The sequence below is a fragment of the Ctenocephalides felis genome, unplaced genomic scaffold, assembly GCF_003426905.1.
Source record: "Ctenocephalides felis isolate EL2017-DRISC unplaced genomic scaffold, ASM342690v1 CF-g0.4_SCAFFOLD_03299, whole genome shotgun sequence".
NCBI lineage: Eukaryota > Metazoa > Arthropoda > Insecta > Siphonaptera > Pulicidae > Ctenocephalides > Ctenocephalides felis.
Window position 1 is genome coordinate 63,603 of NW_020539453.1, and position 17,555 is coordinate 81,157.

General features: G+C 35.0%; 2 protein-coding genes and 1 pseudogene across 2 annotated transcripts; all 3 read right to left on the bottom strand.

Moving 5' to 3' along the window:
• Window positions 1–1,314: 1,314 nt before the first annotated feature.
• On the bottom strand, window positions 1,315–1,917 carry LOC113382122 (glutamyl aminopeptidase-like). Its single transcript, XM_026620674.1, has 2 exons — window positions 1,712–1,917; window positions 1,315–1,506 (listed from the first exon to the last, which is right to left on the bottom strand). The coding sequence occupies exons 1-2, from the start codon at window positions 1,802–1,804 to the stop codon at window positions 1,363–1,365; spliced, it is 237 nt and encodes a 78-aa protein (XP_026476459.1). The 5' UTR covers window positions 1,805–1,917; the 3' UTR covers window positions 1,315–1,362.
• A 1,523-nt stretch (window positions 1,918–3,440) lies between these two features.
• On the bottom strand, window positions 3,441–4,519 carry LOC113382120 (annotated as a pseudogene).
• A 501-nt stretch (window positions 4,520–5,020) lies between these two features.
• LOC113382121 (serine/arginine-rich splicing factor 5-like) lies at window positions 5,021–5,563 on the bottom strand (the record flags this gene model as incomplete). Its single annotated transcript, XM_026620672.1, has 2 exons — window positions 5,021–5,119; window positions 5,501–5,563. Coding segments are annotated over 2 exons (162 nt in total), but the record flags the coding sequence as incomplete, so codon positions are not given.
• Window positions 5,564–17,555: the final 11,992 nt, after the last annotated feature.

The window sequence follows — 17,555 nt, forward strand, 5'->3', positions numbered from 1 at the left end:
CTAGAATCCCATAAAGAACTAAGGCGCCTTCAATAAGTGCTGACAGGTCGCCATTTTGAGCAACTTCAGAGTTTTCGATCGGTGAGCAGTAGCGCCACAAAGGGCGCCAATTTCAAATTTGAATTTTGACTAAATGATATATGCAAATTGTTATAACTTTATTTCACATTTGTAACGCATTGCAAATATAATAAGTATTGAAGTAAAACTTTTTTGTTGTTGTATGAGATGGCATTTAAGTAAAAATAAATACATCATATAACAATTTTGAATAACGTTCATCAGTAATATGGTAACACTCGTGATGCACACATTTATTAGTGTCAACCATTATACACATTTATATGATAATGATAAATTATATATTTATAATAGCATTAAAAATATGTATAATATTTACAAACAATAATGTAATTAAAGTCATACTTCGGATATGACATTGTCGGTTTGTCATTGTAATTAGCATTTAAAAATGAACCTTCATTAAAGAAATGAAGTAATTGCTGATTAATAAATTCACACAGTAAACTTGTAACAAATAAATAGTTTATTTATAGCATAGATGTCCATTATAAAGTATATATGTATAGAAATGATACAATCCTACACAAACTATTCTTGTGCTTCAACTCTTGTTTAGACTAATAAATCTGAATATCAATTTATTCTTCATTATGCAACTTTGTAATACTTAGCATGATCGAAAAACATGTAGACTTCATCTAAACTACCAAAAATATCTGAGATATAATTCTGAAAAGGATATATCTTAGGCATGATAGAATAAAGGTGTACTGCTTCAATATTTTTTATGAGCTATAAAAATGAAGATAACTATTATGTTAAACAACGCCAAATATTGTTTTTGCAACTTCACTCGTCATGTAATAATTCTGTTTGAAGAACTTCATGTAATTAAAATTAACATACATTCATTGGCTGATGGTATTTTTTTTACTCATTTGTTGACGATATAATCTCAGTCTTCGAGCAGCTATAAAACCTGTTTTAACTGAAAAATATTTTCTATTTTGACTTGTTTTTTGTTTTAAATCTTGTTTATATATTCATTTAATTATTAATTTGCTCTTATTTAAAATCAAATCAGTGTTAAATTGCACCATATAATATATAAAAGATATACAAAATATATCAATTTTTATTTATACAAAATACAAAAATTAAACGCATATTATTATTGCTTCTATTATTTTTTTACAGACAGAGGAATACCTTGAAATTAAATTAATAACAAAAATATGTACATACTTTATTTATTTAATAAAAAAAAAACTTTCTGTTTAGTTTTACAATTACGTTCGACTTTCAACACTGAAGAGCACTCATATATATTTTTTTAAATCATTTCCTCTCGTTCAACCATTTTGCAACAATGTCTTTGTTAACTTTTAACCATTTTATATTATTGGAAACAGTTTCCAGGGCTTGTTTCCGAGCAGCAGCTCCTGCTCCGGCCTCCGGAAATTTGGCAAAGAAGTCAATCATCTGAAAAATTAAATTTTAATTCGGGACATTTTTTTGGTTTTTGTCAAATAACTCAAATACTTCATATAAAACCACCCCTTTTCAATTACACAGGGTGAAACTAGATAAAATTTACAACATTTCCTAGGTCACACTTTTATACACTCCGATATAAAAATTTTGAATAAATGATAATTTTGTATCATCTTTCATATCGTCTTTTTACCTCTTTCAGCCTATCCTCAGTAGTAAATCTGTCGGTAACAGATGGAATAAGTCTGCCCAAATTTCTTTCCCCCAATCCGAACCTGTCGATCATTTTTTGCCAATTGTCCTGGTTGCATCAGTACTTAAAGGATTTGCAGAAATCGAGGACATGCATTTGAAATAATCCTGCCCTCGAACGTTTTCTTCTAGCCAGGCCAAATCTGTATACCTGGGGAGGAAAATATTGATAAAAATTGATAAAAATTAGATAAAAATTAGATAAAAATTAGATAAAAATTAGATAAAAATAGTATAGAAAGATGATTTTTTGTGCAAAAAGTTTTTTGAAGTTTTGACTAAATATTTAAATAAATAAATGTATATACTCTAGTAGAAAATTATTATTTAAAACCTCTTTTTAGTCAAGAAGGATCTTCTGAGCTAATATATACAACAAAGATTTCAAAATTCGTTAAAAATAATTTAAAATTAAATGAAATGGTAATTTTGATACTAATAATTTTTTTTGAAGTTTAAGCTATTTATTTAAGTCAAAAATGTTTATTTTAGTATATATTTGTTAGTTAAAATCGCTTTTTATACATATATTATTATCGCATCGTGATATTTCTGAAGTCAATTTAAAGTAGAGTTTGAAAAATTCATAAAAAATATTTGCAACTTGGTAAAGGCTAAGTTTTCAGAACTATATATTATTTTGAGGTTTTAACTAAATATTTAGAATAATATATATATATATATATATATATATATATATATATATATATACTTTAGTACAAATTTATGATTTAAAATCGTTTTTTATTTAAAATGTCACGAGTAAATTTAAGAAGCAGATAAATCCAATAAAGTTTGAAAATCGTTAAAAATGATTTATATTTAACGAAAAGCATAACTAATAGTGTGAGGGATATTTTTAAGGTTTTAACTAAATATATAAATATTAAAATATATAGACCGAGACCAAGACCGAGGAGACCGAGACCGAGACCGAGACCGAGACCGAGACCGAGACCGAGACCGAGACCAAGACCGAGACCGAGACCGAGACCGAGACCAAGACCGAGACCGAGACCGAGACCGAGACCAAGACCGAGACCAAGACCGAGACCAAGACCGAGACCGAGACCAAGACCGAGACTAAGACCGAGACCGAGACCAAGACCGAGACCGAGGAGACCGAGACCGAGACCGAGACCAAGACCGAGACCGAGACCAAAACCGAGACCGAGACCAAGACCAAGACCGAGGAGACCGAGACCGAGACCAAGACCGAGGAGACCGAGACCGAGACCAAGACCGAGGAGACCGAGACCGAGACCAAGACCGTGGAGACCGAGACCAAGACCGAGACCGAGACCAAGACCGAGGAGACCGAGACCAAGACCGAGGAGACCGAGACCAAGACCGAGACACGACCGAGACCAAGACCAAGACCAAGACCAAGGAGACCGAGACCGAGACCGAGACCGAGACCGAGACCGAGACCGAGACCGAGACCGAGACCGAGACCAAGACCGAGACCAAGACCGAGACCAAGACCGAGACCAAGACCGAGACCAAGACCGAGACCAAGACCAAGACCGAGACCAAGACCAAGACCGAGACCAAGACCGAGACCGAGACCGAGACCGAGACCGAGACCGAGACCGAGACCAAGACCGAGACCGAGACCAAGACCGAGACCGAGACCGAGACCGAGACCGAGACCAAGACCGAGGAGACCGAGACCGAGACCGAGACCGAGACCGAGACCGAGACCGAGACCGAGACCAAGACCGAGACCAAGACCGAGACCAAGACCAAGACCGAGACCAAGACCGAGACCTAGGAGACCGAGACCAAGACCGAGGAGACCGAGACCAAGACCGAGGAGACCGAGACCAAGACCGAGACACGACCGAGACCAAGACCAAGACCAAGACCAAGGAGACCGAGACCGAGACCGAGACCGAGACCGAGACCGAGACCGAGACCGAGACCGAGACCGAGACCGAGACCAAGACCGAGACCAAGACCGAGACCAAGACCGAGACCAAGACCGAGACCAAGACCGAGACCAAGACCAAGACCGAGACCAAGACCAAGACCGAGACCAAGACCGAGACCGAGACCGAGACCGAGACCGAGACCGAGACCGAGACCAAGACCGAGACCGAGACCAAGACCGAGACCGAGACCAAGACCGAGACCGAGGAGACCGAGACCGAGGAGACCGAGACCGAGGAGACCGAGACCGAGGAGACCGAGACCGAGGAGACCGAGACCGAGGAGACCGAGACCGAGGAGACCGAGACCGAGGAGACCGAGACCGAGGAGACCGAGACCGAGGAGACCGAGACCGAGGAGACCGAGACCGAGGAGACCAAGACCAAGACCGAGACCAAGACCGAGACCAAGACCGAGACCAAGACCGAGACCAAGACCGAGACCAAGACCGAGACCAAGACCGAGACCAAGACCGAGACCAAGACCGAGACCAAGACCGAGACCAAGACCGAGACCAAGACCGAGACCGAGGAGACCGAGACCGAGACCGAGGCCGAGACAAAGACCAAGACCAAGACCGAGGAGACCGAGACCAAGACCGAGACCGAGGAGACCGAGACCGAGGAGACCAAGACCGAGACCAAGACCGAGACCGAGACCAAGACCGAGACCGAGGAGACCGAGACCGAGACCGAGACCGAGACCGAGACCAAGACCGAGACCTAGACCGAGACCTAGACCGAGACCGAGGAGACCTAGACCGAGACCGAGGAGACCGAGACCGAGACCAAGACCGAGACCGAGGAGACCGAGACCAAGACCGAGGAGACCGAGACCGAGACCAAGATCAAGACCGAGAAGACCGAGACCGAGACCGAGACCGAGACCGAGGAGACCAAGACCGAGACCAAGACCGAGACCAAGACCAAGACAGAAGAGACCGAGACCAAGACCAAGACAGAAGAGACCGAGACCGAGACCGAGACCGAGACCGAGGAGACCGAGACCAAGACCGAGGAGACCGAGACCGAGACCAAGACCGAGACCGAGGAGACCGAGACCGAGACCGAGACCGAGGCCGAGACAAAGACCAAGACCAAGACCGAGGAGACCGAGACCAAGACCGAGACCGAGGAGACCGAGACCGAGGAGACCAAGACCGAGACCAAGACCGAGACCGAGACCAAGACCGAGACCGAGGAGACCGAGACCGAGACCAAGACCGAGGAGACCGAAACCGAGACCAAGACCGAGGAGACCGAGACCAAGACCGAGACCGAGACCGAGGAGACCGAGACCGAGACCGAGACCGAGACCGAGACCTAGACCGAGACCTAGACCGAGACCTAGACCGAGACCTAGACCGAGACCTAGACCGAGACCGAGGAGACCTAGACCGAGACCGAGGAGACCGAGACCGAGACCAAGACCGAGACCAAGACCGAGACCGAGGAGACCGAGACTAAGACCGAGGAGACCGAGACCGAGACCAAGACCGAGACCGAGGAGACCGAGACCGAGACCGAGGCCGAGACAAAGACCAAGACCAAGACCGAGGAGACCGAGACCAAGACCGAGACCGAGGAGACCAAGACCGAGACCAAGACCGAGACCGAGACCAAGACCGAGACCGAGGAGACCGAGACCGAGACCAAGACCGAGGAGACGGAAACCGAGACCAAGACCGAGGAGACCGAGACCAAGACCGAGACCGAGACCGAGACCGAGACCAAGACCAAGACCGAGGAGACCGAGACCGAGACCGAGACCGAGACCAAGACCAAGACCGAGGAGACCGAGACCGAGACCGAGGAGACCGAGACCGAGACCGAGACCGAGGAGACCGAGACCGAGGAGACCGAGACCGAGACCGAGACCGAGACCAAGACCGAGACCGAGACCGAGACCGAGGAGACCGAGACCGAGACCGAGACCAAGACCGAGACCAAGACCGAGACCGAGGAGACCGAGACCGAGGAGACCGAGACTAAGACCGAGACCAAGACCGAGACCGAGGAAACCGAGACCAAGACCAAGACCGAGGAGACCGAGACCAAGACCGAGGAGACCGAGACCAAGACCGAGACCAAGACCGAGACCAAGACCAAGACCGAGGAGACCGAGACCGAGACCAAGACCGAGGAGACCGAGACCAAGACCAAGACCAAGACCGAGACCGAGACCGAGACCGAGACCGAGACCGAGACCAAGACCGAGGAGACCGAGTGGATAATTACTATCAGATACAAGGGATCAAGTTAATAGGTCATAATTTTTATATCTTATTATTTCTGGTGTAAGGAGCAACGAGTGAACTGGGTCTTTTTTCTAATTTGTGAGGATAATTGGTAAATCTTGTTTTCATAAAGTCTTTATTTTAGAGCACATTGAGATCATGATGCAGAGTTTTATTACCCACCTACAAGGCTGAACTTGTCTCCATTCTAAATAGTTTTGATGTATTAATGTCATATTAGATTTGCTAGAGCAACCCCAAGGCTCTATTCCGCATGACTAGATAGAAATTATTATCATTTTATAAACCAAGATTTTGTTTTCGAGTGCTAATTTTGAATTATGTTAAAGAAGTCAATGAAATTCCCTAACTGTGGCTTTGGTAATGTTGATTTTTGTTGCGATGTGGTGTTTTTATGTTAGGTTTTGGTCTAGATGTATTTCTAGGTATTTAACATAATCAGCACTTGGTTTCACCTGCTGTGCAATTAAAACAGTCTTTTGTTATGGATATTTAATCAATTACTGTGAATGTCTTCACTAAGACAGATTAAAATTTGAATGGTAAATAAAACAATATCATGGATATTTGTTATGAGTGTCTTTTAGTTATTAATTCTATAGTATCACTTCTATATTACAATCCAAGTCATCATCAACAGCGCGGCAACGAGTGAATTGGGCAAATTTCAGGATCATTAGTGAATCCTGTTTATATATGTAAAGTCTTTAATATACAGCACAATCAGATCATCATGAAGAGTTATATTACTCACACACAAGGGTGCACTTATCATTCTAAGTAGTTTTGATTAGGTTTGATATACCAATGCCACATTCGATTTGCTATACCAGCCCCAAAGCTCTATTCCGTATGTCCAAATAGAAATTATTATCGTTATATAAACCAAGATTTTATTTTCGAGTGCTAAATTTGAATTATGTTAAATAAGTCAATACATGTACCTAACTCTGGACTGTGTTGTGATGTGGTGTTCCCATGATAGTCTGCAGTTTAGATTAATATCTAGGAATTTAACTTAATTAGCACTTGGTATTACCTGCTGTGCAATTAAATCAGTATTTTCTCATTGATATATTTTATAAGTGTCTCTCCGACCTTAACCTTACATCATCTTTATTATCTCACATCAAAAATATCGAATTCATCAATACATTACCCACAGTTTGAATGTATCTGATGCCCTCTTCTCAGCGGGTTCTTTTGGTCGCGTGCGCATACGTTTGTCGGTCTGTAAACAAACGCTACTACTATTCCCAAGTTCAGGGGTCAAGGAGAGGCCACGCGGTATAAATAACGAAGCGACCTACCACAATATTATATACTACAGACATAATACCGCAAAGAACAAGAGAACCACGGATCACGGATGGTACGTGGCGCACGCATAATGTTCATGAAGATAACATATATTGGAGAATAATAATGTGATAGTAATAATAATGAATAATATATGATTGTCTGCTCGGAGGCAAGTCCATTGTGTGAGCGCACTACAAAATCAATAACTGTAACTATTTCATTCGCAATGTTTTTTGTTGAGATTTTTATGAATTTTTTTTCCAAACTTCTACTTCCATGCTTTCCGGTCTTCAGCTTTCAGTTTCCTTCATTTTCTGTCCATGCGTATGCTACAATCGCCTGCACTCTTCATAATACCAGTTCTTTCAGTCCTATTTTACTTTAGATAACGTCGTGTAGGAAGCACTTTTTTGTAAAATGGGTTCAATTTCTTCCAATCAATTTGTGATATTGGATAGTAATAAATCTGTTAGCTAAAAATTATTATGATTGATTCCATATCCATAAATGTAATGGTGAGTGATTCATTTGTCGATTTGTCTGAACCATTCATACTTATTTATCTCTGGCCTGAATAGACAATTGTAAACGTACGCAATTTTGCGCAGCATGCATTTTCTTGTTACATTTGCCTTTAGCGTTACTAAAATTATTAAATTTACCTTTCATTTATATACATTTGTATTTTATTTTGACTTATTTTTAATGTAATATTATTCAACTATGAGAAAATGTTGATATTTAGTTGGACTATATAAAGTCAGACTTGGAATCAACATCCAAAAAACTAGCCTTTGGTGTCGGAGAAATTTGATATAAAATCACAAATTCCCACAAGGGGGAGGTCCAGCAAGATATCAAGTGTATTTATTTTAAAAAAAAATCACAAACGATATTTTCAAGGTACTAAAAGTGAAGGTGTATTTTCAAATATAGCCACGAATAACTAAGGGAAAGAGGTGCAAAAGTCCTTAGACTTTCCATTAGTTTTTTAATTTAAAAAAACAGTTGTAAGTAGCACATTCCATTGCGGTAAGTTGCAAGAACTTTCCGATAAGTGTAACCGATTTGATCAAAATATATTATTTGAATTATCTGTGATCTACATGTCCACCTGTTTGCCTGTCAACCTATCAACCTATCTACTTGTCTGTCTATTTTATGTGCCTATCAGCCTACGTGTGCTACTTTTCTACCTGTTTACCAATCTATTTTGTTTAACAGGCTACTTGTTTAATAGTCTGTCTGTTTACATAGCAAGGTATTACGTGTATTTATTTTTAAATTTTTTTTAAAGTACTAAAAGTAAAGTACTAGTACCTAATCCTGGATAGGGGAGAGAGGAGTAATTTCATATATCGTCACGAATGACCAAAGGAAAAAAGTGCAACAGTATTTAAAAGTCAATCACGTGATTATTGAACGGCCCCTTTTTGCTTAGAGTAAAAAATTACCCTGCCATTTTGATGTATGGAAATTACACAAGAGAATGTCGTCAAATACCTTTGCAAAAAGTTAAATTGAAAAATACACATCAAGAAAAATCAAAGCCAACTCAACTCGCTCGAAAACTGCGTCAGCTTTTAAGAACAAGATTCAGTTCATTTTAAGAACTACGTGAACATACGACATCCAATTCTGGGTTTGCTCTAGTAAAACTAATAATATAAACATAATACAAAGATTTTGTAGTAAAATATGAAAATATCTGTCTGTCAATGTCTAAATATATCGCTGGCAAAAACATATTTACTAGAATTTTCTACGTAAGAAAATACTTTACCTAGTACTTTCTACTATTTTCTGGATGTTTTATTCAGAAGTTGGAAGTTAACTTGCTATGTTAAAATTAAGCTGCACATAACATGAGCTTTCTGAGGTAAAAAAAATTACCTAAAGCATTTTTACTAAAAACGCTTCAAAACATATTTAAGGTGAGAATACATTATTCTCCTCTCGCATATTCTTTATGATAATAAATAAAAGTAAAATAAGATTGCAAAGCGAGAAGCACGAAAGATCAACGGTGCGCGGTCAAAGTATCAGAGGTTAATGACGTTATTTCAATCTAATCTCACCAGCGGTTTTCTTTGTTCTCGATATTTATGTAAGCACCATGTGGTTCATTCAAAGGTTTTCAATTTCTTTCATTTTTTTACCAACGATACTTACTATTAAATCTTCTTCACTATCATAATAGATATAAACCATATAATTATTAAATGTCTATTAATAATTATAAAAAAAAGAAATCTTTTCCTCTAGAAATCTCTTGATACAAGTCACCAAAATTGCATTAAAATATTTCAATCGTTTTAATGACTCTAATAATAAACTGTGTATTCATTGATAAATATTTGACCAAAAATATTACTTCAATATTTCAATTATTCGATATCATCTTTACATCGATATTGTTGAATAAAAAAAAAAAAATCTTTACATCGACTCCAATATTTGATATTGGCATATTGGAAATTCCATACAAACTTTCAAGTATAATTTTGTTCTTTAAAGTTTATATAACATAAGTAAATTTTTATTTACCACGAAATGGTGTTTCTAAATTTGCTAGTGCACTTAATTCTTTCCACTCGTATACCGCTCCGGCAACATAGTACGTATTACTTTTGCAATGTGCGAGTGGAAAGGGTTAATATTAAGAAAGTGGATTTTTGCCTTTATTCAAGTATGTTCACATTGTCTAAAATTTCTGCAATAAAACAAAAATGAAACCGTTTAATATATCAAAGAATCAATCAAGGTGTATTATTATAAATTTGATAGTGCAATTAACCCCTCCCACTCGAGTGCCGCCGCTGCGGCGACATAGTTCGTATTAATTTTGTATTGTGCGAGTGGAAAGGGTTAATATCAAGAAAGTGCTCTTTTGTCTTTATTCAAGTATGCCCACATTGTCTGAAATTTCTGCAATAAAACAAAAACTGAAACCGTTTGATATATCAAAGATTCAAGCACGGTGTATTATATATAAAACGACGTGGCCGTGTTGCCAGTCATTGCCAAGTCAGTGGAGAACCGAGTTCGTATTTTCTTTCCGGCTAATGTATAATCAACAGTCATTAATTTATATGTTCGCGCCATTATCTCGGAAGAAGACGGGAACAAAACAACAATCCTGAGGAATGGCGCGCATAATACACCTTTGAAGAGAGAGATCAAAAAATTTGGACTTTTTGATTGTAAAATGTCGAAAAAAAAATGATAAGAAATAATTTATTGTGGTTTTTAGAACAAATTTTTTAGAAGAATTTTTCCCCAAGGATAAGGCAAGTGGATAGCAATGCAAATCCAACTTTCAGAAATCGAATTAAGAAGTTATGTCTGAACTCCTAATTCGGAAGTGTTCAAAAATCATTTTACATCATTTTACAAGAGAATGATCCTTTTCATATCAATACTCGATGCTTCTAACTCTCAAAGTAGATACAGCACCGTTAAAAAAACTACTAAATTCGTTTCGAATTAATAGTTACCAAAAAACACTTTTGAGCATTAAATATATAACAAACTAATAATAACTAGAATTATGTTAAAGCTAATTGTATGTACAACAAAAATTTTACATAAATAGGAGATAATTTACCTTTCTACTCACTTTCCTCTAAGCCCTCCGCAATATCCGATAATAATCAATTCTACAAATAAACGATTCAATTGGATTATTGAATAAGTGACTTATCAAAATTTAAAAAAATGAGAAGCTTTGCATGAAAGCTCATATCATCTAGACAAAAACTTGAGCTTCTTACCAAGTGCCAATTTCCTCAAAATTCAATCATCCCTACAAATAATCTATATAATAAATAATAAATATATCAACCAATGCTACAAATAGACAATACAATTGCATTATTGAATAGGTGACTCATCAAAAATTTAAAAATTATGATGGGTCTTATAAATTTCCTAGAGCTTTGCATGAGCGCTTATATCTTCTAGTTAAAAACTTGAGCTCCTCAAGAAAATAAAAACTTGTAGCTTTTTCCGACGTGAAATGTGATCAATGAATGGAGGCGAGAGTTAAGGCAAAAATCTTTCATTTATTTGCCACTTACCAGTCAGCCAGTCAGTCAGTTCTTCGGTCAAGTCATTAATTAGGCAAACGATAAGCGGCAATTTCCTCCGAAATCGATTAGCAAATTTACACCTTGGAAATAAACTACTTTTGTCAAGACATTGTATTACTTTAAGAAATGCTGGTTAAAGGGAATGGGATACATGAACCACTAGTTTCATTCTTAGGTAAAACATGTATATTACCAGAAACGTAAAATTTTGAACTTTCTTTTTCATTTTTAATCATTAATTTTTATTTTTCTAATTTTTAACCTATAATATCTTCTACATTATACTCCGAGCAGAATCTATAAACAAAATTATAAAGGAAGTAAAATAAAATATTTTTCATAGAAGAAATTCAATCTTTTAGTTAATATTAAATATTGTCTAAGCAAAAAACTGAAATTTTTTCATTTTTTTATGATATTTTTTTTGCATAAGAAATCTACAATTTGAACGATTAGGTACCGTTCAATTATTACGTAAGCGCTATAGGGGGGCGGGGGGTTATTGATTTGCTTATTTTGCTTATTTTTGGTAAGAAATTTGCTTACTTTTGCTGACAATGGGGAGGGGAGGGGGTAAATAATTGTAATAAATCTGCTTACGTAATACTTGAACGATCCCTTAGGTCAATCTCATTTAGATTTCGAATATAAAAACAAAAACAGGTTGATGTACTACTTTGCATTGAGGCAAGTTCTGAGAACTTCCCGATAAGTGTAAATAATCGATTTGATCAAAATAAACTGTTTGATTTATCTATGATATACTTCTCTACCTGTCTACTAGTTACCTAACTACTTGCCTGCCTATTCCCGTATACCAGTTTATCTGTCTATCAGCCTACATGTTCTACTTTTCTACCTATTGGCCAATCTAATTGTTTAACTGGCATCCGGTTTAGTTGTCTGTCTGCTCACATGTTTATCAGTCTACCTGTCGACATGTTTACCTGCCTACCCATCTATCTGTATACCGTCTATCATTCTACACTGGATTTGTCATTATTCTAATTTTATATCAAATCACCTGTCTGCTTGTCTATCTGTCTATTAATTCCATTTCTATATTTGGAGTCAGAATGACTAAGTTAGTGGTAGATGATGATAACTCTTTAATGTAACTAGCTGTAAGTGGAATTCTGCCTTAAGGCAATTAAGGCATCGTGCCTTAAGGCAAATTGCTGGAATTTCCCGTACCAAAAATTATTAATTTTTTAAAAACGATTAACATTTTTGAAAAAGATGTACTTTGAAAAAATAAGATTTTTGAGAAACTATATATATGGACAAAAAATTACTTTTTTTTGAAAAAAAAAATTTTTTTTTAAATTTTTTTTTCTTGAAAAAAAAAATTTTTTTTAAATTTTTTTTTTTTGAAAAAAAATTTTTTTTCTTTATTTTGACATATTGTGGAAGATCTGAACTTTTTTTTCAAAGCAATCGTACTGATTTAACTGCATAGGGACAAAATATAAAGCGCGTAAGCGCCGCGTCGCTGTCTAACGCATAAGCATTGGTACGGAACCCATAGGAATGTTAACAAAATGTATACTTATTGTTAAAATCTCTATAAAATATCTGATAATTTGATGTGCATATGTCTAATGATCATTTTTGACCGCCAAATGGCTAATTTTTTTACTTTTTCCTCCATATCTCCGAAACCGCTAGACCTACCTTTATGAAAATTTTATAGATTCTTCATCTTGTCAATACAAGTGAAATGTTTTCTGAATTATTTAAATCGGGCGATCCGTTCTCTTAAAAACTGAGTTACCGTTTTCGGCACTTTTGCCCCGTATCTTCGGAACGGCTAGACCTACCTTCGCCAAAAACTAATCAGCACGTCTCCTTATCAATACGAATCGAATGTTTTTTGAATTATTCAAATCGGTTGATCCGTGTTCCCGAAATCGTCGACGAAAATTTGTATCCGCACATACATACACACACGTACATACATACACACACACATACATACACACACACATACACACACACACACACACACACATACATCCATTTTTTCTAAGGTATACCAAAATGTTCAAAAACCTTTGAAACGTAAAGATATATAAAAAATTTCATTTTCGATTTTTTGCGATTACTATAACTTGCCCTACGGGAAGTTAAAAATAAAAAGTAAAAAATATATTTCTTCATACAGTTGCAGGTATGTGCCCCAATTTTACAGAAAGCTCTTAAAAACAAATGACAAAATCATCACATAAATCATATCGTTGACATGAGCACAACTTGTTGTTCCTGTATAATTTTCGATGCGAAACAAGTCCGCTAAAAATTATACAACAATTTTCGCTGAATAATAATAATGAATATTTTTGTCATTACACCGTCGATTTAACGCCGGTTAAAAAATTACAATTTTAGGTTTATTTTTGCCGTTATACAGAAGTACTGGCTTATTAACGGAGTGAACCAAATTAAAACGTATTTTATGCTTAACGAGCAGGCGTGTCCATTTTCGCTCGTTTTGCGCGAACGCAATTGTTGCCTTCATCAGGAAGTGTTTAGCATTTCAACAATGATGAAAAGAAGATTTGAACGGGATAATGGAAATAAAATTAAAATAGGACATGCATATAAAGTTATTGTCTAAAATCATAAATTTTTTTTGTTATATTGTTATTATTAATTCAATCTGTGCGGATCAGAGACACTGACTCTGAGAAAATTAGGCAAAAACTATCTGGAGAACATTCAAATATGATGCTGCAGGCAAATCGAGAAGCTGAAATGGACAGTCAAAGTAACCTAGGAAGAAATTTTGAGAAAATTGGTTGAAGAGAGAACTCTATTGGGCACGATCTTGAAAAGAACAAGAAACTGGATCGGATCCATTCTGCAAAAAGAATGATTTCTGCAAGAGGTCGTCGAAGGGAAATTAGAAGGACTAATAAAATTGGGTAAAAGAAGAATGCAGATTATTGACCTGATAGGGACTTGAAGACCAACCAAGTCGAGAAAGCATGGAAGCAAAAGTTTGAAAAGAAAAATTGATGAAAAAATGATTATTTATAATAATATTGTGTTGGGAATAATCAACAAGAAAAATGGAAAGGGAATCATTGATTTGCGGTGCTCTCACACTATGTAATTGCAAGCTACTATTTATGATCATTATTAAAATATGATTGTGCAATTATAGATAAATAATTATTAAATAAATGGCACATTTTTTCCTATAAAATAGATAATTTAAAAAAATGGAAACACGTCAAAATAATAATTAGTGAAAGTGAGGCGTATTATGAAGCAAAAATATGCAATAAAGAAAACCGGTATGATATTCTTAAAAGTTTTATCCTTTATTTACTTTTTGTTAAATTTTTAATAATATTAAAACGTTTTCAATTCAAAATAAATAAAAAAAAACATTTAAGTTTATCTGAAAACCCTAAATATTATGAACTAAAGAACGTTTAATTGAACTTGATTCAAATTACTTATAAAAATTCTTATATAGTAACTAACTTTTATTACTAATCTTAAGTTTTATGTATAATTTGTTTAAAAGATTTTTTTAGATTAACATACCATTCAAAATTTAAGGGGCTTAACATTTTCTAAGGAAACGAAGAGCTTTTCGTCCATCCAGAATATTTCTCTAAAATTTAATAGTAGTATCATCAAATTCAACATTCACTTGAAATAGATAAGTCCCTTGAATTTTGGCAAACCAATATGATATGTCAATCAAAAAAATTGTTCCAACAAGTTACATAAAACATAAGATTAGTAATAAAAATCAGTTACTATATAAAAAGTTATTTGAATCAAGATAAATTAGAAGCTCTTTAGTCTATAATATTTAGGCTTTTCAGATAAACTTAATTAAAGAGATTTTTTTATTTATTTTATATTGAATAGTTTTTAAAATAAATTAATAATTAATATTGAAATGATAATATTTTGTTTTCCACAATTGTTACTTTTAAAAAAATAATTTTGCAATTATAAATAAAAAGTATTTCAGTGTTATTTCTTCCGTCTTTTGGTAATTTCAAAATAAGCACCAGAATAATCTAATGAAGCTTTTTCAATCTTGGCGTGCTGCTTCAAAATACCGTACTTGATTATTTTCGGTTTTTATCACAATTATTTAAATGTTTGAATGAGAGAAATATTTTTTTCATTTAAAGAAACATATTTACTTTTTAAGCTAACAGTTAGCAAGGGATGGGTAAAAGAAGATTGTGAAAAATAAGTCTACCCACTGGATATATTATAAATAATTATTTGTTTGAACAATGTTTAACCATAACGCTCTAATTATAATGTAAAATTTATATATATATATATATATATATATATATATATATATGATAAAAATTGTTTCTTGGGCATCCATCCAATAATTAAAAAAAAAACAGTTTTAATGCAAAATGTTTTAATTAAGAGAACATACGTTTCGGGTCGAGATTTGACCCATCTTCAGTGCTACAAATAAATATATCAGGGTTACAAATTAAAACAATATAAAAAATAATATAAAAGATACATAATTACAGACAAAAATAAGTAGAAACAATGTATATGAAAAGTATATATGAAAAACAACATAAAATAAACATATGTAAAGAAACTCACCATACAAATAAATTTTTTAAAAAAATATAACACAAAGAACAACATAAAAATGTAAACGAAAAAATAAGTATGAAATAAAAAATTGAAAAAACATCAAGTTATGAAAATTGTAAAAATTAAAATAAATAATATGTTTTATTGTAAAAAAGGTTATTCCAAAAACACATCTTGTTAGTTTGGAGACAGAATTACGTATGTGTAAAACGAAGTAAAATGTGGGCCTACGTGTTTGCAGCGGAAAATAGTGGAAACTGTATCGTCATTGGATGAGAGAACGGGATAGAGATAATTTTAAGGGTTACAGTTATGAAGAATTTTCCAGCGATCATAACTGTAACCCTTAAAATTCTCTCTATCCCGTTCTCTCATCCAATGACGATACAGTTTCCACTATTTTCCGCTGCAAACACGTAGGCCCACATTTTACTTCGTTTTACACATACGTAATTCTGTCTCCAAACTAACAAGATGTGTTTTTGGAATAACCTTTTTTACAATAAAACATATTATTTATTTTAATTTTTACAATTTTCATAACTTGATGTTTTTTCAATTTTTTATTTCATACTTATTTTTTCGTTTACATTTTTATGTTGTTCTTTGTGTTATATATTTTTTTAAAAAATTTATTTGTATGGTGAGTTTCTTTACATATGTTTATTTTATGTTGTTTTTCATATATACTTTTCATATACATTGTTTCTACTTATTTTTGTCTGTAATTATGTATCTTTTATATTATTTTTTATATTGTTTTAATTTGTAACCCTGATATATTTATTTGTAGCACTGAAGATGGGTCAAATCTGGACCCGAAACGTATGTTCTCTTAATTAAAACATTTTGCATTAAAACTGTTTTTTTTAAATTATTGGATGGATGCCCAAGAAACAATTTTTATCATATTATTTCACCATCTGAAGAAAAACCTCTCGCTTTATATATATATATATATATATATATATATATATATATATATATATATATTTAAATTATAAAAAAACATTAATAGGTTTTTGAGATATTTGCAAGATGAGAATTATATTGCGTGGATTATTAAGGAATATTGGAGAATGGAACATTAAGGAGAATTAATTGAGAAGAAATAATAGTTCTGCCCAAAATTCTTTCCTTCAAAGTGCATTGTCGAAAACCTTGGAGTCACAAATTCTACATATTTCGATTTATATGATTTTAATATTCTATATCGACTAATAATCTAGGAAAAAATAAAATTGCTAAATTTTCTTTGAAAAAAAAAATAGTAATAAAGGTAGCTACTTCATTATATAGGGGTATTAGGTTATCGTAACTAATAAATATCAAACACCTCTAGCAACATAAAACTAGAAGATTCAAATTTTATATCAATTCTACAATTTAGCACAGAATTGATATTTAATGATTATTCTTATTTCACATTATGTAAAATTTTGTATAACTATATCTATAACTGTTTCTAAAAATATTTGCATTTGTTTTTAGTTAAGTTTTTACATTCAAAATAAGTTCAAGCCCTTGTCTCCGATATAATTCTCATGGCAGAAATGCATTTTTAATTGTTTCCCATAATTACACCCGATACTCTGCTTCAC

Bases quoted from the DNA above. Each gene is read 5' to 3' on its own strand.
- LOC113382122 (XM_026620674.1), bottom strand. From the start codon at position 1,804: ATGATCGACAGGTTCGGATTGGGGGAAAGAAATTTGGGCAGACTTATT. The intron at 1,507-1,711 runs GTAAAAAGACGA...TTAATTTTTCAG, and splicing joins CTGAGGATAGGCTGAAAGAG to ATGATTGACTTCTTTGCCAA.